The 25,034-nt window shown below is 45.8% G+C and overlaps 1 protein-coding gene across 1 annotated transcript; it reads right to left on the bottom strand.

The window, feature by feature from the left end:
* Nucleotides 1-699: 699 nt before the first annotated feature.
* NCF1 (neutrophil cytosolic factor 1) lies at nucleotides 700-21,089 on the bottom strand. Its single transcript, XM_032786928.2, has 11 exons — nucleotides 20,874-21,089; nucleotides 18,919-18,999; nucleotides 17,161-17,236; nucleotides 12,061-12,226; nucleotides 11,050-11,105; nucleotides 9,530-9,652; nucleotides 7,549-7,656; nucleotides 6,981-7,098; nucleotides 4,480-4,587; nucleotides 2,366-2,502; nucleotides 700-1,127 (listed from the first exon to the last, which is right to left on the bottom strand). The coding sequence occupies exons 1-11, from the start codon at nucleotides 20,943-20,945 to the stop codon at nucleotides 1,009-1,011; spliced, it is 1,164 nt and encodes a 387-aa protein (XP_032642819.1). The 5' UTR covers nucleotides 20,946-21,089; the 3' UTR covers nucleotides 700-1,008.
* Nucleotides 21,090-25,034: the final 3,945 nt, after the last annotated feature.

Genomic DNA, 25,034 nt, shown 5'->3' with positions numbered 1-25,034 from the left:
AGACAGACGTTTAGCTAGTAGAACACTGTACAGGATTAAGAGAGATTTATGTATTAACTTTACATGGGAGTCTACTACAATAATAGAGTCACCAAAAATGGCTATATTACAAATCAAGCTAGTAAGTGCAAACTATATCATCTAGGTTCCAAGTACAAATGGTGGGGGAAGAATCAGTTAAGAATCTCTCTTATTGCTCAATGCAAAGGAATGCTGAACACCTTCATCTACCATGAAAAAAAGTGAATGAGAGAGGAGTTCACTCAACACCTCATATGATCAGTGCCTTGATCAATTGTAATGAGGAGTAAAGACTAACAGATTTATTTAAGCATAAGCTTTCGTGGGTAAAAATTCTCACTTCTTCAGATGCATGGAGTGAACCTCCTCATCAATTATTAGGAGTGGACTACATGCACCCTGACTAAATTGGCCTTGAAAATTGGTTCTCCACTTGTAAGGTAACTCCCTTCTCTTCATGTACCAATATATATTTATGCCTGTATCTGTAATTTTCACTCCGTGCATCTGAAGAAGTGAGGTTTTTTACCCACAAAAGCTTATGCCCAAATAAATCTGTTCATCTTTAAGGTGCCACCGGACTTCTCATTATTTTTGTGGATACAGACTAACACGGGCTATCCCTCTGATACTTGATCAACTGTATTTTGTGTAGCAGTTCATAGTAAACAGTTTAAAAAAATGTGACAGTTACTGAGTATATCTTGCCAAATTCTGTCCTTGTGTGCACCAATGCAGCCTCATCGTACTCCCTCGGATTACACAAGTATAAATGAAGTCTAAATTTGGCCCATCAAGTTAGAACAATTCAGATTGGTTGAGAGACTGAATTATATGGGGAATCTCAACTCAAGTGCCATAACCTGTAGCTCTGAGAACTGCCACTCTTGTAGAGGTGCTGAAATTCACCAGAACTGTCCAGTCTGGCTACAGAGTCCTGACAGAGAATAAGCATCAGCTTTATTTCCCCCACCCGCCCCCATGGGATCATTTGATCTTGCTCTTCGTGCTCTCTGTACAACGATTCATGATCAGGTCTTTACTGGGTCGCGGCGGAACAGCCGGTTGGGCCTTGGACACGTTTTCCACCATTTCATTTTTCTCTCCTACAAATGACAAGAGATAAAAATATGTGAAAGTTTCATGCCGGGCCCACTTTAATATCTGTGCATATTGGTCTGGGACTTTCAGAGAAGGCCAAGTGACTTAGGTACCCTACACTCCCAATGGATTTTGATCCCAGCATCAGTGTTTGATGTCAGTGGGTCCAAGCTCTAGTACTAAATTGAGTCCTTGGTTGTTGTGTATGGAGTGTGGGTGGCCTGTGTTAGGTCAGATTAGACCATCTGCTGATCGCTTCTAGCCTTAAACTCTAGGTCTGTAAAGTCTGGATCCAGATGTTTGGTGTGGGCCTCTCTCTGGCTAACTTGATGTGCTATTTAGCTTGCTGTGTTGCTCCACGCTCATTGTATAGCTTCCCATTCACTAGGAATGTCTCAAATGCATTACTGGGCTTTCCATATATTGCCTCCCATTATTTGCAGGCATTTAAGACATTTTAGAAATCAGAAATCATTAGTTTCCACCCTTAGAAGGTTAGTACTGGCCCTTCTGGGGCCTGCCCTATTTCCACCTCCATGATTTTTCATACCCTCAAGGCCTTGCTATTCCAGAAACGAAACTAAGCATCTCTTGAACTCATTCTATCTGCAGTCTTTCATCAGTGGCCTTTCTCTTTTACTTTTTCCATATACATCTAACTCTTTGTATGAAACCCACTTCCCTATTTACTGCTCGTAGAAAACTGCTTTGTCAGGATAGCGAGAGACCGTAACCACCATCAGATTCATCAGGCCATTTCATAATGAAGACAATTTCTCTAGAAACCCTCAGTCTGTACTGTTCTAAAGCGAATAAACCCAACTCCTTTGTAGCCTGATGCTTGTAAGCGCTGAGCACCCGTAACCATCAGTGAAGGCAAAGGGAGATGCACATGCTCGGCTCCTCGAAAATCTGATGCTTGGCCATTCCTTACAGTCTGGATTGACCTGCCATTGATTTGGTTGCCTGGCACTGCTGTAGAAGTGCTGTCTGCAGCTCAGAATTAGACCAAGTAACCGTCACTAGCTCTGGTGTGTGGATTCTCCCACTGCCACAAACATTCCTGAGCAACCTCAGCAAGGTATGAGGACTTGCAATGTGGTGGGTAGACTAGGAAGTGTAGTGACATCCACCAGCCCGGAGGCCTAATGCACACGAGGGCTTCCTTGAGTGCAACCGTCCTCACCCCTGCCGTACATGACACAGGCTTTCAGTCTAGTGGGTATGTCAGATTGAAACTTACTGATCACATTGGACTTGTTCTGGAGATTGCTCTGCGTCTTCATCTTCCTATACTTCATGCTGTTCCGTCTGTATGTCTCCTGGCTGATCTGCTTCCGGTTTTGGTTGTGGATGCTCTTGACATTTCGGATGGTCGACCTGCGTCAAGAAAGAGTGAATCTTTCAGCTTTTGCCATTTTAACTATCTATGCTTTCTTACTTACAGGTCCCCACCGCGGGAACCTTCCCCTCTTGTAGGTCTGGCAGAGTCTCATCGCGAGGAGAGCATTCTCATTGGATTTAACTTACGATTGCTTTGGATTATCCCAGGCAAAAGGACCATGGATTAGTGTCAGCAACTGTGAGCAACCTTATGTGATTTGTTGTGTAAAGATCAGTCACGCAGCATCTAGCTGCTGTGAACGAATGCTTTAAAAAGGAATAAATAAGTGTGAAGCTAGGATATAATTACAGGAAACAACAGCAACGCTAACTTAGCTCTTCCATCAATCTCAAAGTACATTCCTGAGGAAAGCAAGCATCAGTCACTTGCTATCTAGATCACATAGCAGGTGAATGGCAAAGTGTCCCATCCATTGGGCCACACTGCTCACCTATGCCTCTTTATGTCAATTGTTTCTGGTATATCACCAGTGTAATTCCGATGTAGGAATTCATGGCTATCAGGGCATTCACATTCTGTGTGTCTCACACACACACACACACACACACACACTAAAATACTGGTCCCTTTGATATCAATGGCAAAACACCCATAAATTTCAATGGGATCAGAACCTGGCCCATAGACAGATCAGATTACATGATTTAGGAAGCATGGTTTCAGCCTGTTTCCCGAGCTATACCTATCACACACAACTAAAGTACTGTACAAAGTGAAAATAAACACGAACATGAAGACATGGGGCTGGATTCCCAGCTGGAATAAGATAGCATGCTGCTCCTGGGAGTTCTGAGCAGGTGTTTGCCTCTCTTCTGGGATCTGAACTAAGACCAACTCATTTTCATAACCGGTCCATCAAACAGCTATGAGCAGATGGCACCTACTATCTATCCCGGCTATTTTGTCATATTAGGTTCATACTGTTTACCCAAGTGGAAGAGGTTTCATATTCCATTACCATACCTCTACTCACTCCTAAAATTTCAACACACTTCACATCTGTGAAATTACATGCACTCATTTCATAGCTGCTCTAAGTAGAAGCAATTTTCTTCACAATGGGAGGTGTGTACACCTTACAAGGGCTACTTTGTTTGGCTAATGCAAGTGAACAGCAGAGCTTTTGGGTGCTTATCCAGACTGAACCCAAACTCACTGCTTTTTCTGGTTCATCCCTCACTCATAATATCTTTAGAAGTCTCTCTCTCTCTCTCTTTTTCTATATAGTGACAACTGCATACTTCAGTGACCGGTGCCCTATAGATATCTTAGCTTGACTAGATATTTACTGCATGGACATCAGTGGGGCTATGCCAATCCACACCAGCTCAGAATCAGGCCACAAGCTGGATTTGGGAGTTTATGTATGAAACCTGGCTTGGGCTGAAATGAAGAGACAGAGTTCAACTCTGCACTTTCCAGCAGTTCTTGCTGCATCAGCACCAGGGAGTTTATTTGCCTTTTATTTTTCAATCAAAATAAAATCCCTTCCATTAGCTCAAATCGTCCCATCAGATTAGCTAGTTTGGCAGCTCCAATTAGTCAAATGTCTGCTCACTTTTCAAAGACACAGTTTGAAAACAGAATCCAATTTGAAAATTAACAGGATTATCCCCAGAAAAGAAACTCTGCAGGCAGACACCTAGAAATAAATCTGAGTAGAGACAGTGCTCGAGTGAAGTCTGCATAGGCCTGTGCTGAAAAGAGTTTAGCATCCTCATATCCTAACATCAATGGGAAATGAAGTTACTCAGCAGGCACCTTGCAAGATTCATTCCTTCGTCTTTCTTTTCAGGAAGGAAGCCTTTTAGCAACACTCTTGCCCCACCCCTCACATAGCACTTAAGCAGTTCCTCATTTCTAGGGCAAGCGACAGGGATTCCAACCCACAGCTTGGTTTGCTTCATAACAGTTTCTGTACGGAACAATCAGACCCTGTTTGCCCACCCTACCTTCGAGGAGGGGCGCCTCTGTTTCTCAGCTCATTCTTCACAAGGTTGTTCTCTTCCCCAGATTTCTGCAGATACATGGAGGGGTAGTAACCGGTGATTTCTTCTTTCCTGGGGTGTAAAACAACATCACTTACACGTACAGCTCCTTGGTCATCACGACAGCATGTCTATCCAAATCAGGGGAACAACTTACCAAGGGTCTTGGAGGATTCTCCATCATGGACAATTTTAAAATCGAGATGGGATGTTTATCTAACAGGTCTACTTGAGGAATGATTTTGGGGGAAGTTCTGTGTTCAGGATTCTACAGGAGGTCATACTAGATGGTCCTTTCTATCCTCGGAATCTATAAATCTACCTTCCTGGCAGTTTAGCAGTTTGGGGGGGAGGGGGGGATTATTTTTAACCTCTAGTGGTGACAGCTGACAAAGCAACCTGCTCCTCTTCTCCTCCATCTCAAAACCTGCCTGCAGATACCTCAGAGAGTCTGTCCATTCTAGAGAATGAGCGGGTAAAATCATTACACTGAGAAATGGCTCATATCTTTTAAGGCCTGATCTAAATTCCATTAACTTGAAAGGGAGTTGCATTAAGCCCTTCAAACAAAGCTCATTGTGTCTTAAAGCATCTGTTTTATTTAAGCAGTAACAATTAAGGCAGAAAGCATCGCCTGAGGCTTAAAGACCAGCAGGGAGCCGCTGATGCTCTGTGGCAGAAAATGCCCTGCGCCAGGATTGCTATAGCAAACCAATAGATTCTGCCTCACCCCACCACCGTTACAATACTTGGTGCTTCTATGGCACTTTACATCGTCATTGTTTGTAATCAGCAACTATGAATTATTCTCACAACATACCTGTGATGTGGCTTTTACCCGTCCTATTTTAAGAGTGAGGAACCAAGGCAGAGCAGTTAGGTGACTTGCCCTGGTCACAGGGGTAGTGGGTATTAGGAGCCGGCATTAGACTCCAGCATTCCTGCTTCCGGCCTCTGATCTGAGCACACAGAACATCTCTCTGGATTGGGTGATACAGTTTCAAAAGGCACCTAGTGGGTGTTTTCAATGCCCTAAACGTTAGCCAATCAGCTGGCTAGAATCATTCTCAATGTACCACTAATTCTATGACATACAGAAGATTATTACACACACACACAAACTACGTTAGAAGAGCATTATTAAGGTTGCAAAGGCAAGCACTCAAAGGTTAGGAATTGCCAGAATTAGGATGGCCTGTGAAGCCTTAATTTTGACTCCCCAAATGCAGTATGATACAGTCTATAATTCGGTGCTCACATCCTATTTTTTCCACAGGCCCCCTGCCTCATTCAGTGCACAGATGGATGGTGTTCACTGAATGAACAACTATTCAGCATTGTTCTCTCTCCTCGTCATTGAAATGTGTGGTGCCAGGCCTTGTTTACTGCATACTATTCAAACCCGCTCTGAAGACAGAATGACTCATTTCCCTATCGACTTGTCTCCCTACTGGCTCCTAGTCCCAGTCTCCCTCCTCATGCTGCCCCTTTGCCCAGCCGGGTTCAGTTCTCCCCCTGAACTGTGTCTCTTTGTCAGTTCTTATTCTCCACCTCCCACACAGACCCATTCTCCTTACCCAGCAGGTCCCCATCTCCCTCAGCCCCTAACCAGCCGCCTTCCCCAGTTGTGATTTGCACTATCTGAGGAGCTAAACCTTCATTCTTCTTCAACTCCACTCCCTCAGCTCTTTTCCCCCTGTGCAGTTAAGTCAGGCAGCTTCCTCTTCCATGCAACTTGGTGCTAGCCGCAGGGTTACTGAAAATACTTGAGACAGCCTCCCTGCTTTCCATTCCTATGCCTTGCCCCAGCATGACCCACAGCAGAGCTGCAGTTTCAGGGGAAGTCCTGCTCAGAGGAGGCTGGAATAGGCTCACGGTGAATGGAATCTTCAGAGCTTTTAGCTGTGCGATAGCAAGTTTCCTCCGCTGAGCAAGTGCCAACTGCTAGTTTTGAAAGGCTTATAACTTGGCCCAATTTGTCATGGGGATAGCAAAAGGCACATCCTTGACACAAAGGTGACACACGTTTCAAGGTCCTGCTCCAAAGCATGGAGGCACTAAAGCTTTTCAAGGAAAACGTCTCCCAAATATTTTAATATGGAGGGGGGAGGGAAATCATGTATTTTTCCCCCGCCTCATTCTTGGGAACAGCTGAATGTTCGGGGTGAAAATCCCCATCCCCCCAAAAATCAATCAATCTGAGGCAGACACCTAGCATGGCAAATTTCAGCCCCAATGATTAAAGTTTGACAAAGTTATAAACAACTGAAAACAGGGTCTTATAATGGGAACTGTTAGCCAACCTTAATAATGGGTGATGCTACCAGCTTCATCTATAAAAAACCACCCTATAATTCATGTTGGTAATTAGATTGAATGGCCAGGTTCTCTCTCTATCCCTCCCCCCGAGTGGCCCAAAGAACCAAATCCCATTTACCTTGACATGTGACTTGGATTTCTCTTACCTGACAACCCACCAGCCATCAAGTAGCTTATGGATAACCTCTATGGCGTCTCCTTCTTTCAGCGTGAGCTCATCATCCTCAGCAGCTGTGTAGCCTTTTCTGACAACATAGAGCTCCCCTGAGCACAAGATAATAGAAATAAAGGCTTAAAGGGTGCATTAGGTGTTAATATCCAAAGAAAGTCTCCTCAGTGATCCAGGCCACAGCTCCGGAATGACAGAGACAATACACAAACAATTTATCCCATTTTAAACAAGACCCAGTTTGGATCCAGATCTGGACTTCCTTAAAGTTTGGGGACGTTCAAGTGCTGGGGTTTGATTTGGGCCCTGAGGTCAGTAGTGAGGTACCTAAACTATAAGCATCATTGATCATGGTGCCACTGCATGGGAATTCACACAGCACTGGCTATACTCCTGAAGTCCAGCCCTAGAATATACCGGCTAACTGTAAATTCAGAGAGATGAATCATCTAAGTGCAGTTTCTCCCAGGATTACTCCAGAATCCTGGTCAGGAACATGGAGGTGTCCAGTGTGGATCTATTGCTATGGGTTTGGGTTTTTTTACCTGCATAGTTAGGATCCTGCTCTTCAGATTCATCAGGACCTTCCATAGGCTCCAGGTAAGCAGCTGGGACCCAGCCACGTTTATTCTTTAACTGACAGAACCACCAGCCTGTAACAAAGCCAGCAGCAAACAGCACAGCAGTCAATACCATTCATTGTATTCTGCAGGCTGCAGCTCCAAAAACTGTACAAATAAACTCTCACCCCAGGCCTGTGAGCTAGGGGCATCGTCATTAACCCAACTGGACAGAGAGGGGAAAGAGAGAAATGGAGAAGTTAAGGGACTTCTTTGAGGTCACACAGAGTCACTAGCAGGGTAGAGAATAATCCAGGTCTCCTGGCCCCGTTCTTTATCTGTGGGACAACTAAAGCGCAGAACCATGGGACAACCTATCTTGATATTCATTTTCAGGGGTCACTGTTGTGTCTCTCCTACCAATGAAGCATCAGCAGCATAACTGGAACTGTCTATGGCTTCTGGGCCTAGAAAATCTGATAAGATTCCCTAAGGCCCTGTCTACATTTGGAAGTTTATCTAAGTAACTGTTCCAGAATATTCTAGAAAACATTGACAGCAACCTAACAAAACCCAAACCCTGGCTTTTTTAATTGACTATTGGACTGGTCATTAAGGAACCTCTGTGTGGAAAGCAATAGGATGCAAAGGAGTGGAAGGTGGACCGAGAAGAGCTGTTGTAAGAATCATTGGGGTAAAGAGGCTACTGTGTATGTACAAACAAGTCGTGCATCTGCCTCTGAACACTGCACAGTGACTTGACTGGGCAGGATGGGAAGTAATCAGTGTTTCCCTGAGTAGCTCCTGTATGTCTCAGTTTAGAAGTGATTCTTTGTGTCAATCACCATGACAACAGGAGAGGGGAAGTCCACTTTTGTTTTGCAACCATGCGGACCGTAAATTTAGAATGTTATTTCCTTGCTGGGCACCAATCCCAGGAATCACGAGGGAAGCTCAAAGGGCTTTCTAGGATTGCATCACAGCCTCATGAAGATATGTCCCCTCTCATGTGACTCCCGGTTTTCTTCACTCGGGGCAGGATTGTGATCAGAGAGTGCTTGCTGTCTTTACATATGTGTATATATATACAGAAATGCTCTCGGCTTCCATACTTAGGACACAGAATTTCTTAAAACACATTTTGATATACAGATGCTCACTTTATTGCTACTTTTGTGTTGTGGTAGCACCCAGGAGCCCCAGCCCTGGACCAGGATCCGGTGCTCGGTGTTGTACAATACAGAACGAAAAGATGGCCCCTGCCCCAAAGAGCTTCTCGTCCACATATAGAGTATGTTGTGGGTCTACAGCACCGTGCAAGTTTTCACTAGCTGAGCCACCCCTCAGGAGGGAGGCAGGGGCTGTGATTTACAGACGCATGGACGGAACTCCTCCGTGCACTGTGGCTATGTTGCAGTGGTTGTACCTGGATACAGTGGCTGGAACAATTTGTATAGTGGGGGTGCTGAGAGCCGTTGAACCACACTGTAAACCCTGGATATGATGGAAAGCAATTCAAGCACCCCTAGTTCCATCACCTCTGCACAGGGGCCACAGAGCAGCCAGGCGGCTTCCCTGCAGGGGTACCTCCAGCATAGAGGCCTCCCTGGTGGGTGCAGAGATTCCCCCATCCCAGCTACACCTGCTGCTCCAACAGCCCAAAGTGGTTGGAAAGGCACATTGCCTCCCCACTTGGTCTCTGCTGTGGGCTCAGGACTGGCGCCCAGAAAACTGCCATAGAATGAATCAGTGGCAGAGCCAGGAAGGGAACCCAAGTGTGCTTAGTGCTCAGGCCTGTTCCCAACCCACTAGGCCTGGCTACTTCTGTGAAAGCAGCTCTACAGACCTAGAGATAGGCCCCAACACAAAAATCCCTGTCTCTACAATGGGCTGAAACAACAAGCTGGATCCAATCAGCCCTGAACTTCGCAGCCAGGGCACATCTCTCCAGAGCAATGGGCTTTACCACTTTCACTCTTCTCCACAATGTCTACCATGTCCCCCGTTTTCAGAGTCATCTCGGTGCTGGAGTTCTTCTCATAGTCAGCAATAGCTCGGTACGTCTGCAGGATGAGGGGGCCAGTAATGTCTGCAAGAGAGAAGCGGGGACAGGATTTCATGAGCTCCTTTAATCGTTTTCCATCCAGCAGTGAAGCTGTTGATCACCCAGGGAGAGGTTGCGGAAACTCCATAGAACTTCAGTGGAAAGCCCAAAAGTTTCTCACTTCCTAAGGGGTAGCAGTTCTGGTGCTCTAACCACCCTCAACAGCAATGGTCTTGGAGTTCCTCTAACAAGGGTCAAGAAAAACAGCAACAAGAACTCTAACTGCACTAGCAAGGCAGCCACTCTGGCTTAAGGGCCCCAAATGATTATATTCATAACAAAGTCAGCAAGCAGTAGTATTCAGTGTGTTGTACAAGTGTCCCAGGAAATATCTGCCCATCACAGGCTGCCATCACTCATGCATGAACCGTCACTAAACATTTGCTGCCCCAGGCAGACTGGTTCTGCTGTAAGGTTTCAGTTCTCCCATTGACAGTAAATGCTCTGCAGACAGCAGTAGCAATGGAATAGCAGGTTAAGGTGACCCTGTAAAATACGCACTGGCCTACAGATCCACTGTTATCAGCCGGTCCTGAGTGGGAAATGGCATTTGCAGAAGGGAGGGGAAGCCCCACAAGCCGAGCAGGCTCCTGGCTAAAGGTTTGAAACCTTACAAGGAAAGAAGAATGGGTTTGACTTTCAAGGAGACCTAGACTACCCACTCCAGTCATGCATGGGAAGCGTCTGGAATGAAGACAGATTCTGTACGAAAGGAGAAAGGGCAGCGTATCCATGTTCTATCGGGTGCCCCAAGCACGAAGAGAGGAACTTGGCTTCTGTCAAGTTCTATTGAGAAATAACACTACTGCAGCATAAGGCCCCAGTTCTGCAAACAATTTAATCACGTGTTTCAGTCCATCCTTACTGGGCATATGCACTCTGCTGGATCAGGGCCTACCGTGCTGTTGGACTGCAACCTCCAGCACAATGCGTTCGCCCGAGTTTGGTGAGAGCACGGCCTGGAGGCCCCATTGACTCCTTCCAAGTGCACGAGTCTGGCACTTAATGCCACAGTAGGTCTATATTGGACCCGCTTTGGGGCTGCCATCCCTTCAGGCTGGCTTGGAACCCTCCATTCGCCTCTCCAGGGGCAGCTTCTCAGCTCACTACACCCACCCTCCAGGCCACTTCTGCAGAGAAGGCCATGCTGCTCGGTGTGCAGCTGGCACCTCCTGCTCCATGCCTGAGGAGATTTGCCTTGAAGCAGGGCCAGCCCTTGTACCAAGGGGCAAGGAAGCTGGTGCCGTGCTGAACACTGTCCCACCCTAGACATTGTTCTTCCTCTGTAGATATTTTCCCACAGTGCTGATGGAACCATGTGCTCGCTGTCGCTAGAACAGTTGCTTATCAGCATCAGAATAAAAACCACAACTACTTCTTACCTGCAACGTTTTTCTTGGATTCCTTTGGCACTAAATATGTCTCTGGTTTCTTGATGCTAGATAAACAAGAGTGAAGTCAGTTTAACGCCAGTGGATCTTGACTCTGTTTTCTCCCCGTTCCTATCAGCAACAGGGTTCCCTTCCCTCCATACAAAAGAACATAAGAACAGCCATACTGGATCAGACCCATAGTCCATCTAGCCCAGTACCCGGTCTCAGACAGTGGCCGGTACCAGAGCATCAGGGGAGTGTACAGAACAAGGCAATTTGGAAAGATCCATCCATTTTCCCCTCCTGGATTCTGGCAGTCAGAGGTTTAGGGTCGCCCTGAGCACGGGGTTACATCCCTGACCATCTTGGCCATCATCCCTCCAGTGTAGACATACCCTTAGAAGACAGGGAAGGCTATTAGAGGGCTCATCAACTATTTGAAGAGATAGTACCCAATTCCTATGCAATAAACAATGAAAATAACCTCATCTTTGGGCAGAGGCCAGGCCTGAAATACTTCAGCCCGATAGTCACTCAATCTTTCTGAAAATTTGACCTGGAAACAGGGGCTTAGAATGGAAATGCGCAGGCAACATTAACTACAGCTGTTATTAGTGCTCTGGCTATGTAATATATTATATCATATCATATTATTTATATATTCTACGATATTAGTCTCCTATTATAGTAATAGAAGAAATCTGATCATGTTAATCAGAACATCAGCAATTGAATAGATGAGAACTCTTCCCCTTCTCGCTGGGGTAAAGACAAACATAAGAAAGTTGCATAGAAATGTGTACGTTACAAATTTAACATCAGTTTGAGTTAGATTCATAGGTTATAAAGCCAGACGGGACCATTGTGATCATCTAGTCTGATCCACTGCCTATCACAGGCTGCAGGACTTCCCTGCATTACCCCCTGTTTCAGCTAAAGCAGATCTTGTAGAAAGATACCTAGACTGGATTTTTAAGTGGTTAAGACACCCTGAGTTCTGGTGGAAGTGGCCGTACTCACTGGCTGTCTGTGGGTGGGTTCAAGTCGTCAGGCCTGACTTTGAAGAAGTTCAGAACATGGGAGCATCGGGAAATCTTGTGCGGCAGATTCAGCAAGGTGTAGCAGTATTCAGTCAGCGTGCCTTGTCTGTTCTGTGTAGACCGGTGGCCATCAAACCATTTGGGTGCTAGAAAAGAGCAAAACCAGGGAGACTTATTTTTTGTGACCAGCGCTTTTGGTAGAGCTCTCCACGCAGTCACCTCGATACCGAATATCAACCTGAAAAAGAGCTGAGTAGAACCCAAAAGGTACTAATCTATAGTGACTGTTACTCAGATGGCTTCTTGCTCCCTTTTAAGGTAGTGGAGTTTGGGAGCATCTCAAAGTGTCCTTAGATGCCATAGAGGACATTTTTGAAAGCAGTGGCTACTGCTGACATCAAATGGGTGCCATCAGTGCAGCTACATCCCAAGGGTGCTTCGGAAAAACGTGTCCTTGGCAAACATTTTGAAAGGCCCATCGTAAACATGGACCTAAGTTTTTTTTAAAAGTTCTGCTGCCAGAGCAGAGAGTTCCTCCCTTTGTCAAGCCAGCAGCAGAAGCCCAGTGGCAGCCAGTTGCACACCCTGGATCTAAGCAGAAGCTCTGCAGTGAAGACAGACAGAGCAGCTTTGTGGAGAGAGTACTAATCTGAGCAGATTGCTTCCAGCCCCCGCAAGGGAACAGGCCGACGGAGAGAGGAAGACCTCATGTTAGTGCTGTGGCGCTCTGACGTAATCCCCATAGCCATCACCAGGGTAAGCCCACCTCAGCTTCTTATGGGTCGATAGATTAGAACAAAGTTGCCAGCCTTTGTTCTAAATGGTCCTACTTCACTTCTGAGAGGCTGGGAGATCACCTCTCTCTCTATCAGAACGCAGGCTGAACCATCATAAACACAGTCCTGGAGGACGAAAAATATCGACCACCACTTCTGAGCGATATCATTACACCAACTTTACCACCTCTCTCTCCCTGCCACCGTAGACTGCGCTACATGGAGGCGGAGTAACTATGCCCAGGGGAGAAGCTCTCCCATCAGTGTAGGAGCATCTTTCTTTAAGCACTCCAGTGCCAATGCTGCGTTTTAAGCAATGACCTGCTCTAAGGTCACTGGGGAGGAATGCAGCTGAACAGAGAAGCGAACCTGGGTCTCCCAAGCCCTAGTCGAGTGCCCTAACCACTGGCCCATCCCACATCTCAATTTCAAACAACTTCCCTGTGCAGCAGGACCGTGCTATTGCCACCCTTTGGCAGGAAGAGATCTGAGACACAGAGAGGCTAAGGGGAGCTCTAGTCTTAGAACGCTATAGCAGTGCAGCTGGAGTGTTAGACACAGCTTCGCTGACGGAAGGGGTTCTCCTATCGGCACAGGTAATCCACCTCCCTGAGAGGCGGTCGCCAGATCAATGTAACAGTTCTTCTGTCTACCTAGCGTTGTATGCACCAGAGGTTAGGTCAGTATAGTTACATCTCTCAGCGGCATGGATTTTTCACATCCGCAAGAGACGCACCAATACGAATGTAAGTTCCCAGTGTAGAAAAGGCCTAGGTAACTAAGACCACACAGGAAGTCTGTAGCAGAGTAGGGGACTGAACTGAGTCCCAGGTACTGCCCTAAGTAGGGCCATCCTTCCTCTCAATTCCACATGCCGTTGAATTGCCATGTGTCTCAGAACAGCAGTGATCACACCTCAGACTCAGTGACAGGAGATGCCCTGTTAACAGAAGCCCTATACCTACTGAACAGAAGCCTACAGCTCTTGGATTTAATAATCCAATTTAATCAACTGGAGGGGAAAAAAACCTCCTCAAACCAGATGATGACCAGGAGTGGACAGGTGAAGCTAGTTACTCAATCTGAGCTAGAATTCGTTGTTACATATTACATTGTTTACAGATTGTTCACAGAGGAGGGAAAAGAGATGAGGTGTATGGGAAAGGAAGGAGATATGAGGATGTGCATTAATTCTTTAACTCTGCAGTAGGAAGACCGGCAGCGGGGAGGCTGGGCTAAGTTCCTGGCAGAAGCTGGAGAGAGAATAAACAAACGGTGGAGATAATATAAGGAAATTAATGTCTCTGCAATTTTCACTAGGTCACCTCACCCAGCGTGTTTGCGTTAGATAATGAAATGATCAGTACATTGTCTTGAGCACTCTGAAGAACACAGGTGCATGCATAAGTTACAATCCAGTGCAACCACTAACTTCACCCATTAACAAGGGAAATTCTTTCAGTTCCTCAAATCACTACTACTACGTGCTTGTTCTGGAGCACACCCATGTGCCTTTAGGCAAATCAACACTATAAATATACTGCTTGTTACTGCGTTCAGGGGGCAGGCAGAGGAATGAATCTCAGCACTGTTATGGAAGGGTGCAGTTTGCATTTTGATTCATTTTTTCCAGGGAAATAAAGGTCTATCTTGAGGTAGGTCTTTTGAAGGTCACCTCGGTACCTCACTATCAAATGTTATGGGAACCTGGGGTTTATTTGTGTAGGTGGAAGCCAAGAAAATTCCCTTCTAACCCATAGGGTCACCACCCATAAACATGTATTAACCCCTAGTCAGGGACTATATTTCCCTCCCCCAATCTATGGGCACACTGCTAAAGAGCTCGGCTCCCACGTAGGTCAGATTTTTAGACATGCTCAGCATCTAGCCGCTCCCATCCTTCTCAGCTATTCCTGCTGTACTAATAACTTCATGCGTATCCTGGCACAGATAACACACCACGGGTGTCATGTTATCTGTGTCAGGCTTATATTCATTCGGTATCTTGTGCACCGTACGGCACGTTAAAGACTGCACATTGCTGTGGCAATTGTAACTCTCAAGTGAGTCCTTTGAATTTTATAATGGAGAGTGGTTTCCTGCTGTTTATTTTGCACACCTACAGGGCATATCTAAGACAACGGGCCAGAGCTTCAGTCGTGGCTCCCCAACACACTATTAATGATTTCTTAATGGAGTTTTTTGTCTGTTTCTTTAGTTTATTGAGAAAAGTGGAACAACAAATTTTTCCTGCTCGTGTGACTCAGAAAGGTCTGAATGGATTTCATTCAGAATTTCATTGAGTCCTGTGTTTCACCAGAACTGCTGAGAGGGTTACAAGCAGCTCTCCTGGCTATGCTGGTGGATCTTACAACTTCGTCAAAATGTACAGATGTTGTTTCTGGGGCCTTTCAGCAAAACCAAGACACAGCCACTACAGTCTGACTATAGCAACAACTTTGCAAAGGAGGCAAGAATTTTCATGCACCAGGACAGGAGGCAGATTAACATACCACTTCGTCTTTCCCTTTACTTCCTACCACCATCTTTCACTGCTAAATCCAGCAGACCAGATGTTGGGTGTTGCTCATTTCAAAGGAATTTCTTTGTTAAAAATAGAGCAACAAATGCTGACAGAGAAATATGACCCCACCCACCACAGCTATTACAGTAACTAATGTCAACAAAGTGAAATCATTTTTGAGAAACTACTTGTGTTTAAAACTGCTTATGAGGACAGGGGAAAGTACAGCGGGGACTTTGGGGGCATTCCCCAGCCAATGGCAGTTAGTAGGTTTGCATTTACCCAAAGGTTACTCAGATCAGTGATAGGGACTAATGCCAAATCCAGCTCCCAGTAAAGTCCATGGGCAAATACCTCTTGATTTCAGTGCAAGCTTGACTGAGTTCTAATCCTGATCCACTTATTCACTCAGGTAACCCCAAGGAAGAAGTATTAATGGGTATTTCTATGCATGCATTCCCTCAGAAGCATTCATGAATTAATCCTCATCATCACTCTGAGGAAGATAGGTAGCATTATCCCAGTTTTACAGTGAGGTGCAATGACTTGCCAAAGACTGGGAATGGAGCACAGATCTCCCGACTCTCACTGCCTTAACAAGTAGCCACAAGACATGAAAAGCTTTCTGCCTGCCAAGGATGGTGCTCAGGCTGACATGGGTTTTTTCAGCGATCGTTCATCCATCCCTAGATTGCAAGAGGGAGACATGTCTGGGACCGAAAATGGGTGTATGTTAATGTACAACTTCAGGGGCAGCTAGGCCATTTTCCCTGCATCTGCCAGAAGTTGAGCTATAGGTGATTACTGATTTGTGATCTGAAACAGTAAGTGAAGCGACTGTTTTATTTACAAAAGTGACAAAGAGTCTTGTGGCACCTTATAGACTAACAGATGTATTGGAGCACGAGCTTTCATGGGTGAATACCCACTTCGTCAGACACGTGTGGTGGAAATTTCCAGAGGCAGGTATAAATATGCAGGCGAGAATCAGTCTGGAGATAACGAGGTTAGCTCAGTCAGAGAGGATGAGGTCCTCTTCTAGCAGTTGAGGTGTCAACACCAAGGGAGGAGAAACTGCTTTTGCCAAGACTGTGAATGGCTTGCCAACCACAAAAGCAGTTTCTGCTCCCTTGGTGTTCACACCTCAACTGCTAGAAGAGGACCTCATCCTCCCTGACTGAACTAACCTCGTTATCTCCAGACTGATTCTCGCCTGCATATTTATACCTGCCTTTGGAAATTTCCACCACACATGTCTGACGAAGTGGGTATTCACCCATGAAAGCTCATGCTCCAAAACGTCTGTTAGTCTATAAGGTGCCACAGGATTGTTTGCTGCTTTTACAGATCCATACTAACACGGCGACCCCTCTGATGTTTTATTTACAGTAATTTAATTGGTTTGGTTTTTCTCTTTTTTTAAAAACAGAAGCATGTCAGTTCACCTAAAAGCACCTACTCATTCTGCTGAAACGACTCTAAAAGCACTGACACACTTTGCAGCTGTATCATGTTTTTCTAGAGTTGATCACCTACACTTCAGGAAATATACAACAAGAAGTACACCAAGCCCTTTGTGGTGTTCATTTAGCCATGTCTCCCTCTAGTGCAGAGTTCCAGTTACTACAACAGTCTGCTACTCACACCTAATGGAGTTACTGTATAGTCCCAAAGGTCTCAGATCCCATCCCCACTGAAGACATATTACATGGAGGCTGCCATCCCTTTTCATTCCAGCTTCCTGCCTTGAAGAGATTGGCTGCACTATACATCTGCTTACCTGGTAAGTGAGGGATGATCCTATTCTCAATGTTGATGTCCCCAGATTCAATGGGAAACATTTCCTTCAAGGATTTCTAGCATGAGAAGAGAAACCAGTATTAGGTGCACAGTTCAGTCAGCATATCCAGGCCAAATTCCATCACACTCCTAGAGGGCTCATCCCTCTGGCTCAGACTGAGGACATCGGTAGAAGAGACCCAGGCCCTGATTTTCCAAAGGCCTCAACTTGGTATCTGGTTGCACATCCAATAGAGGGCTCAATTTTGCATCCCATTTTATAGCACCTGGACAGCTAACTGGCTGATTGTGCTGACAAATCAGGTAGCTAGCATTAAAAGGTCAGATCTTGAGAGCTGATGGCACTCAGCACCTTGCAGGACTGGGCACCCATCAAAGGACTTTAGGTAAAAAAAAAATTTCAAAAGTGCCTAAGTGACTTATGAGCCAGGTTCCATTTTTTCAGAAGTGACTTTTAGGCACTTAGGTGCCTCCGTCCCATTGTCTTTCATTGAGATTTTGGCTCCTACGTCTCTTTTGAAAACAAGAACGTTTTACCCTTTAACACTGAGTTCTTAATACAAATTGTAAATAAAGGCAAAGAAATAATCATCAAACAATAGTCTGCCCCCATATGGGGCCCAGAATACTTTCCAAACTGGAATAAAGCTTCACAACACTTGTAAAGGAAGGCGTGTTATCCAAGTGTTACAGATGGATAAACGCCGTTGAGATTAAGTGAACCTGAAACCATCGACATACTGCAGAAGCAGATGGCTATTCTCGTGCGTGGCACTGGAGATAATGAGTTAGAGAAGCCACTCTCCCAGGAAGCCCTGGGACAGGATGTCTGTACCTTGTGGTAACCAGTTCTCCTGAGGGCAGTTTGTATCCAGCTTAACTTCTCACTTCATTGCAGTAAAATGCTGCTAAAAAGAAAATTACTTCCAGACTCCTCTGTCTGGTGAATGGCAAACCTCTCTTGGAAGGTGCTAGAAAAACAGCCCAGAGCCTTCTTCCAAATCAGCCTAGTAAAGGCTGCTACTTAAGTAGCTGAGGCCACTCAATTCCTGTCCCTCTCCTCAGGAAATCAGATCACATATGCTCTGAGGTCACCTGTCCCAGACTGAATGCTACAAGTTTTATATTATGGTTCTGAAAACATACGTGCAACTTCCACTGAAGTCACTGTGAACCTTCCCTAACCATGCATAAAAAGCATAGGGATCCCCATAGCACAGTGATGAGCGTGTTATAAAGGTCTCGTTGGACAGAATATGGCCTCAAGCCTTTATAACTTCAACTACCTGAAGGGGGGTTCCAAAGAGGATGGAGTTCTCAGTGGTGGCAGATGACAGAACAAGGAGCAATGGTCTCAAGTTGCAGTGGGGGAGGTCTAGGTTGGATATCAGGAAACACTGTTTCACTAGGAGGGTGGTGAAGCACTGGAATGGGTTCCCTAGGGAGGTGGTAGAATCTCCATCCTTAGAGGTTTTTAAGATCCGGCTTGACAAAGCCCTGGCTGGGATGATTTAGCTGGTGTTGGTCCTGCTTTGAGCAGGGGGTGGGACTAGATGACCTCCTGAGGTCTCTTCTGACCCTAATCATCTATGATTCTATAACCATACCAGAAAAACCTGCAGAGCACTCTCCAAAACGGACAGAATTTGGCTTTTGTTTTTGCCTTTTAAGCTCCTCCAGGCTGCTGCCCCTGCAAGCCAGACTTAGCTGAACCAATACAAACCAAGCGTTGACTTACATGAAATTCATATATCTCGGTAAATTTTCGATAGACTAGTTTTTCGGTTAGATCCTGCCATTTCACCAGGAACATGTAAACCTATTGAACAACAAACAGAGTTCAGATTCTGCAGTTTATTCTGTGGGACCCCAATTTTTTACCGCCATGTAGAAACAATCATTCTTTGTAAACCATTTTCCAAGAGACACCAGGTAGATAGCCTTGTCTGCACACACACACACTCACATACTCAGTATGTCTAGCTACAATCCATCTCCAAACCTCTGTCAGTGACAATCCTCATTTTTCTCTATTCACAGAAAACTCAGCAAGCATATACAGTACAGCAGTTTCTAGCAGAGTCTGGTACAAAGGGCCGATTTTCCTAGGAACAGCCATTCAGCAGATACCACATAGGACTCCCCTGTCCCCCACTCCATTGACACCACCCATGGTGCCAGTCTAGACTACCTGCTTGTCTGCTCCTCTCAAAATACCCCTGTGCTTTCTTCTGTACCACCCCCACTAATGGAATGCTCCCCAGAACTGATCCATGAGGCTAAAGTCGCCTTCTCTTTCATATCACTTCTCAAGAAGACCTTCTGCTGCAATGCTTAGAAGAAAATCAGCCAATTCTGTAGAGGCTCAGCTGCAGGGCAGTTGAGTAGCGGCAATATTTAATTACAAAAACCTAAAAGAAAAGTAGAACTGGTTGAAAACTCCTATTTTATTTCCATTAAAACTCATTTTTTTTCCCCATGACAAATAATTCAGAATGAATTTTTAAAAATTTTCATTTTGGTTCATCAAAAAATTGAAAATTTCATCAATGCGGAACTGTTTTCACAGAACATTTTTATTACAGCGAAACTTGTTTTCCCACCCAAAAAAAAAAAGTTGATTGAAAAATTTCAGCTAGCTCTGCTGTATACAGAAAAGAGATTAGGGATTGAAAAGGTGAGCCAGAGAATAGAAATACAAGAGAGACTGTGGAGAAACAGAGAGCGGGGAATTTTCCAACAGTGGCAAGTGATCAAAACTCCCCGTGAGATGCTCCATGTTAAAGCTAGAGGTGATATGAGCCATGGCCTTCAGTTCCAATTTGCCCCAAAGGTCTTGGTCCTGAGCACCTCTCATTTTGTTTCAGCCTATTACAGGACTGGCCAACCTGAGCCTGAGGAGGAGCCAGAATTTACCAAAGTACATTACCAAAGAGCCACAGTAATACATCAGCAGCCCCCCATCAGCTCCCGCCCTCCAGCCTAGGGTGACCAGACAGCAAATGTGAAAAATCTTGGGGGTGGGGGGTAATAGGCACCTATGTAAGACAAAACCCCAAATATCGGGACTGTCCTTATTTAAAAAAAAAAAAAAATCAGGACATCTGGTCACCCTACTCCAGCTGCCAGGACCTCCCAGTTGCCGGCAGCCCCACCAGTCAGCACCTGCTGCAATCATCTGTTTTGCATGTGCAGGAGGCCCTGGGGGGTGGGGGGAGGAATGAGGGCATGGAAGGCTCAGGGGAAAGGATGGAGTGGGGGCAGGGCCTGGTGCAGAACACTGAGCACCCCCTGGCACACTGGAAAGTTGGCGCCTGTAGCTCCAGCCCCAGTCAGTGCCTATACAAGGAGCCACATATTAACCTCTGAAGGGCTGCATGCAGCTCCAGAGTCACAGGTTGGCAACCCCTGGCCTATTACAAAGATAGGAATCAGCCAAGGTGGTGAGATCTGGACCCAAACTCCCCTGAACACTTGGGTGTTCAGGTCCGGAACAGACATTTCTAACTACAATCCAGCCTGCTGTCTCAGCTCAGAAGAGCAGCAGCATTCCCCTAAAATGTTACCTTTAGAATCTCTCTTTCAAGGTATTATTTAAGATGAAAGGTAAAACAAAGCCAAGAGGAACTATACCTACAGAACATAAAAAACCCTTCAGTTTATTGCTCTGCAGTGTAATCTCCAAGTACTTACATAATGTTGGCTTGGGAAAAACCTTTTCTCGAAGCCCAGCAGCTCAATGTGTCTGATGTACGTATCTTCCATGGCTGAGGCTGGCCCCTGTACTGAATGCTAGAATCTGGCTGGTCAGCTGGTGGTAAGGCAAAGCTGTTTGTCTGGACGCTCACTGCTGCCCTCTCCGCCTGTGCATCGGGCTGCTTCTTGTATCCACGCTGAAAAGGGGAAGTTGCACTGAATTGCTTCACCAATTGTTGGTTTGATTAGTGGGCTGTTTCCTGCTGAGAGTCTCAGGACCAGGAACTAAATAAAACCCTCTACGTTCAGCTCTCTCTTTCCTTCTCATCACTAAAAGTCTGCAGGCGCCGTGGGGAAAAGCAAAGATGCTGTGAGTATCAGGATCCTGATGCCTCAAGAGGCGACTGTGAGGGCTTGAACCCCAAATAAGCAACTGAATGAACAGGCCGTCTACCATGTTATTCTGTAGAAAGAGATGTCAAGTAAGGTCTTTTGGGACAGCACCTGATGATCATTAGGAGATCTGTGTGCAGGTTTGGGTTATGAATGTAAGCAGGTGTCTATGTGCAGAACATTGCCACTGGAATCAGGGTGCAATGCAGCATCACCGTGCAGCAGTTGGGGGAGAAGGGAGATGCAGGGAAGGGCCCCTCCCATGCTGGTGGTTGACATGAAACTATCTCCAAGCATTGAGCATTGTACAACCCAGGGAAAGGCAATGGTGGAGCATGAAAGTTCATGGAAAGTCACTGACATTGACGAGGAAACCTGTCTTGGGAAACTAAGGAAGGACGGAGTTTCCCCCAGTCTGTGTAAGCATGAATTACCATGGGTTGAGAGAAAGAAAACAACCGCTACCTCTGTTACAATGGAAGGGTTTCTTTGAAGTGAACGCAATCCAGAAACATCTGAGCAGAGGGCTGTCTGGGAAACTCTGGCTCCCCTCTAGGGCAGAGAGCATGCTGAGAAACTGCTCAGAGGCAACAGGTAGCTTGTACTAGAAAAGGGAACTGAGCTAATACAGCGGTGTAAAGCCTGAGGTTGCATCTTTGTGTTTATTTTCTGTGTAACTTGGGCTTGATTTTCCGCACTATTTCATCTCTGAATCGGTGACATTTCTATTACATAAACTGTTTGTTTATTTTTACCCTAAGCAGCCCTGTTGTGCAATCTACAGCCTCCCGGAGACTGATAAGTTGGGGCGGGTTTTACTCCCTCGGGGGTGATGAACCAGAAGGGAAAAGTCCCAGTGTCTGTAAGTTAACAACTCAATGAGACAGATCTGGACCAAAAGGGCTACTGAGGACACCAGGCAGGTGGATGCCAGGGTGAGACCCTTATGCTTACAGGCTGGCTACTGGGGTCAGAGCTCTGAGCATTAGCAGCACGACATTAAGGCACCCGAAGTTACAAGGGAGAACCCCACAGTGGTTGAGATGATCCCCAAACATCCCAGGGGTGTAGTCGTTACATGAGTTGTACCCCAATATCAGCAACAGACCCTAATGGATTCAAAGCAACGAAACAAAGTACAAGGTTTATTATTTTCTTTTGTTTATTTTGGATTAAGTGAAACAGAACACAGAAAGGGGAATGTGAGCCAGTTAGCGTGCTTGGACACTGTTGACAAAGATCAGCGTGGCAGCTTATGTTTGAAATATGGTCCTCCCCTGGGGGAATTCAGAGGATCAGGTGCTAAGTATTTTGAATGGGAGGAGTAGAATGAGGGAGATGGACCAGGGTTGGGAAACCAGCCAGACCTTATTCCCTGAGAGCTGGCCAGATGGCAGCTCTGCAGGGACGAGGTGGCACATGACCTCCAGATGGCAGAGCTCAGAATGCAAGAGGAGAAAGCTATCAAGGGGGCAGAAGAGGAGGCCACCCGTGACAAATGGAGGCAATGGAAGCAGAGGAGTGAAAATACCAGAGGCACAGAAAATGCAGCTAAGAGTGCTGGAGCAGCAGAAAGGTATTCCTCAACCTGCAGGTAATCACCACCCCGCACCTCCAGCATTCACCTAGCTGGGACAGACTGCCAACACTCAGCCTGTATTGATACTTACCTGTCTTTATAAGAACATGCCAGGCCGGTGGCATCGTTAAGGACAAATCATTGTCGATACTGATCCCCAAAATTTCAGTAAAGATTTCCAGGTCTTCACTGGTTTGGGCAATGAACTAGGACAAATATAAGCAAGCTGTGCTGCTAAGGTTTCAAATTTCTCCAGAATCATACCGTGTAAAGTTTAGGGACCTAGAGAAGCATGACAATATCAATCACGAGGAGTTTATGCATAAAACGTGTGATTGTATGGAAAATATGGGCAAAAACGAAAGGGGCAGAAGGGGATTATGAGAAATAAATCGACCTATTTGCCCAGGAACATTTCTTTGATGCTTGTTCAGATGAAATCAGAGCTGTCCATGGGAAAAGCATTCTGACCTAGTGAGGGTGGCTGCACGGGCTGCCGATTTGTATTGTGGATTGAAAGAAACCCCCAAAGGGAAGGAGAAAGGCCCAGATTTCTTCATGAGAGAAAGCCAAGGCCAAATATACCCCAAACAGGTACCCCCAAGTAACCTAGTTACAAACCTCTGGCCTAGGATGTAGGCCCAAGGAAATGCCTGTACTGAGAATATGAAGAGATAGCTGCCTCAAGGTCAAGTCCCATCCAGGTTAACACAGCTATGGTGACCTCAGGACCTAATGGGGGTGTTGGTAAACTTTGTAAGGTCTGAACCTATGGAGGTGGACAAGATGTTCATTGAAGATGCCAAGGTTGATGGCAGGGTATGCTAATTCCTGGCGAGGTACAGCTGTGCAGACTGCACTGGTTAAAAGGGAGATAGATGGGCAGAAAGTCTGACATGCTCCCAGAGGAAAAATGTCAGACTCCTCTTTACAGGAACTTGCAAAATCACAGCATAGGCAGAGTTGGAATGGAAGGAGGCGACATATGCTCTGACCGTGGGAATGTGGGATGATATCCCTGCAGACTCTGGCTGGAAATGAGATCATATCTGTGCCAGGGGAAAGTGTGCACCCCAGAAGCCCTTTTGCCTGGCCCTGCGGAGAGAGAGAGAGGGGACAGGAAAACCCCTTTACTGGGCAGTAACACATTCCCAGAGAGGGGGCACCAGCTCCTCTCAGTGAAGCAGCCCTGCAAAGAGCTTTTGTTAAGGGTCAGGACACAGACACTTCCCTAGAGATCATTAAGGAAGCAGTACATAGCACCACCCCTGCAGAGGATAATAGGGAAGAGGGTAGAATATTTAAGGAAGCCCCAGTGGGAAAGAACAAAGGCCCCGGGGAGCCCTACAAACAACACCTATTTCCCCAAAAGCACAGGGCAGCATTACTGAAGGTAGCTAATGACTGCCATTTGCTGGTCATCCAGGAGTAGAAAGACGCTGAAATGCTTCAGAGGAATTTTTATTGGCTCACTATAATCCTGGACAGAAAGGAATATTTTAAGTCCTGTGACTTGTGCCAAAAGTGGAAAAAGACGAGAAGTCTTTGCAAAGCCCATTGCAACCATTGCCTCTAATTGGAGCAGCATTCCATAGGATTCCCACAGCCATTATGGACCATCGCCTAAGCTGCCCAGAAATGAAAGAACATACAGTACATATTGGTAATAGTTGACTTTGCTAGCAGGTCCCATGTATTCTCTGAGTCATGGAAAAGGTATGAGGTAAAACAATGATTGTCTGCCCCAGGTCATCCAGAAACAAATGGGTTAGCTGGAAGATTTAATGGGACACTTCTATCCATGCTGACAATGTGTGTGGACAGGGAGGAAACCAACTGGGATGTGCTAATGCCTTAACTATTGTTTGCTTTCGGAACCCCAAAAGTCAACAGGATTCTCCCCATTTGACTCCTGTATGGATGGAAACCCAGAGGTCCCCTAGACCTGGTCAGAGAGCCACGGAAAGGTAACTGACTCAGAAGGGTAACAGTGACTGAATTTGTATTCAAATTCAGGGCAGAGCTAAAATCCATAATGGAGCTGGCACAGCATACTCTTGAAAAGAGCCAAACTGTACAAAAAACATGACATGGCAAAAGGCACGTCAAAGAGCCTTTGATTTGGGTGATTTGGTATTACCATTAGCCCCTGTAAAAAAGCATAAAATACAGGACTCAGGGTCCCT

Source organism: Chelonoidis abingdonii, chromosome 20, assembly GCF_003597395.2.
Source record: "Chelonoidis abingdonii isolate Lonesome George chromosome 20, CheloAbing_2.0, whole genome shotgun sequence".
Taxonomy (NCBI): domain Eukaryota; kingdom Metazoa; phylum Chordata; order Testudines; family Testudinidae; genus Chelonoidis; species Chelonoidis abingdonii.
The sequence above is the reverse complement of the archived record's forward strand: the minus strand, read 5'-3'. Positions and strand labels throughout refer to the sequence as shown.

What these genes read in the sequence shown, in the direction of transcription:
- NCF1 (XM_032786928.2), bottom strand. Translation starts at nt 20,945, where the DNA reads ATGGAAGATACGTACATCAGACACATTGAGCTGCTGGGCTTCGAGAAA. An exon ending in ATCCAAGAAAAACGTTGCAG is followed by an intron (nt 9,653 to 11,049) that starts GTAAGAAGTAGT and finishes TCTCTCTTGCAG; the next exon opens with ACATTACTGGCCCCCTCATC. An exon ending in GAACAAGTCCAATGTGATCA is followed by an intron (nt 1,128 to 2,365) that starts GTAAGTTTCAAT and finishes TGTCATTTGTAG; the next exon opens with GAGAGAAAAATGAAATGGTG.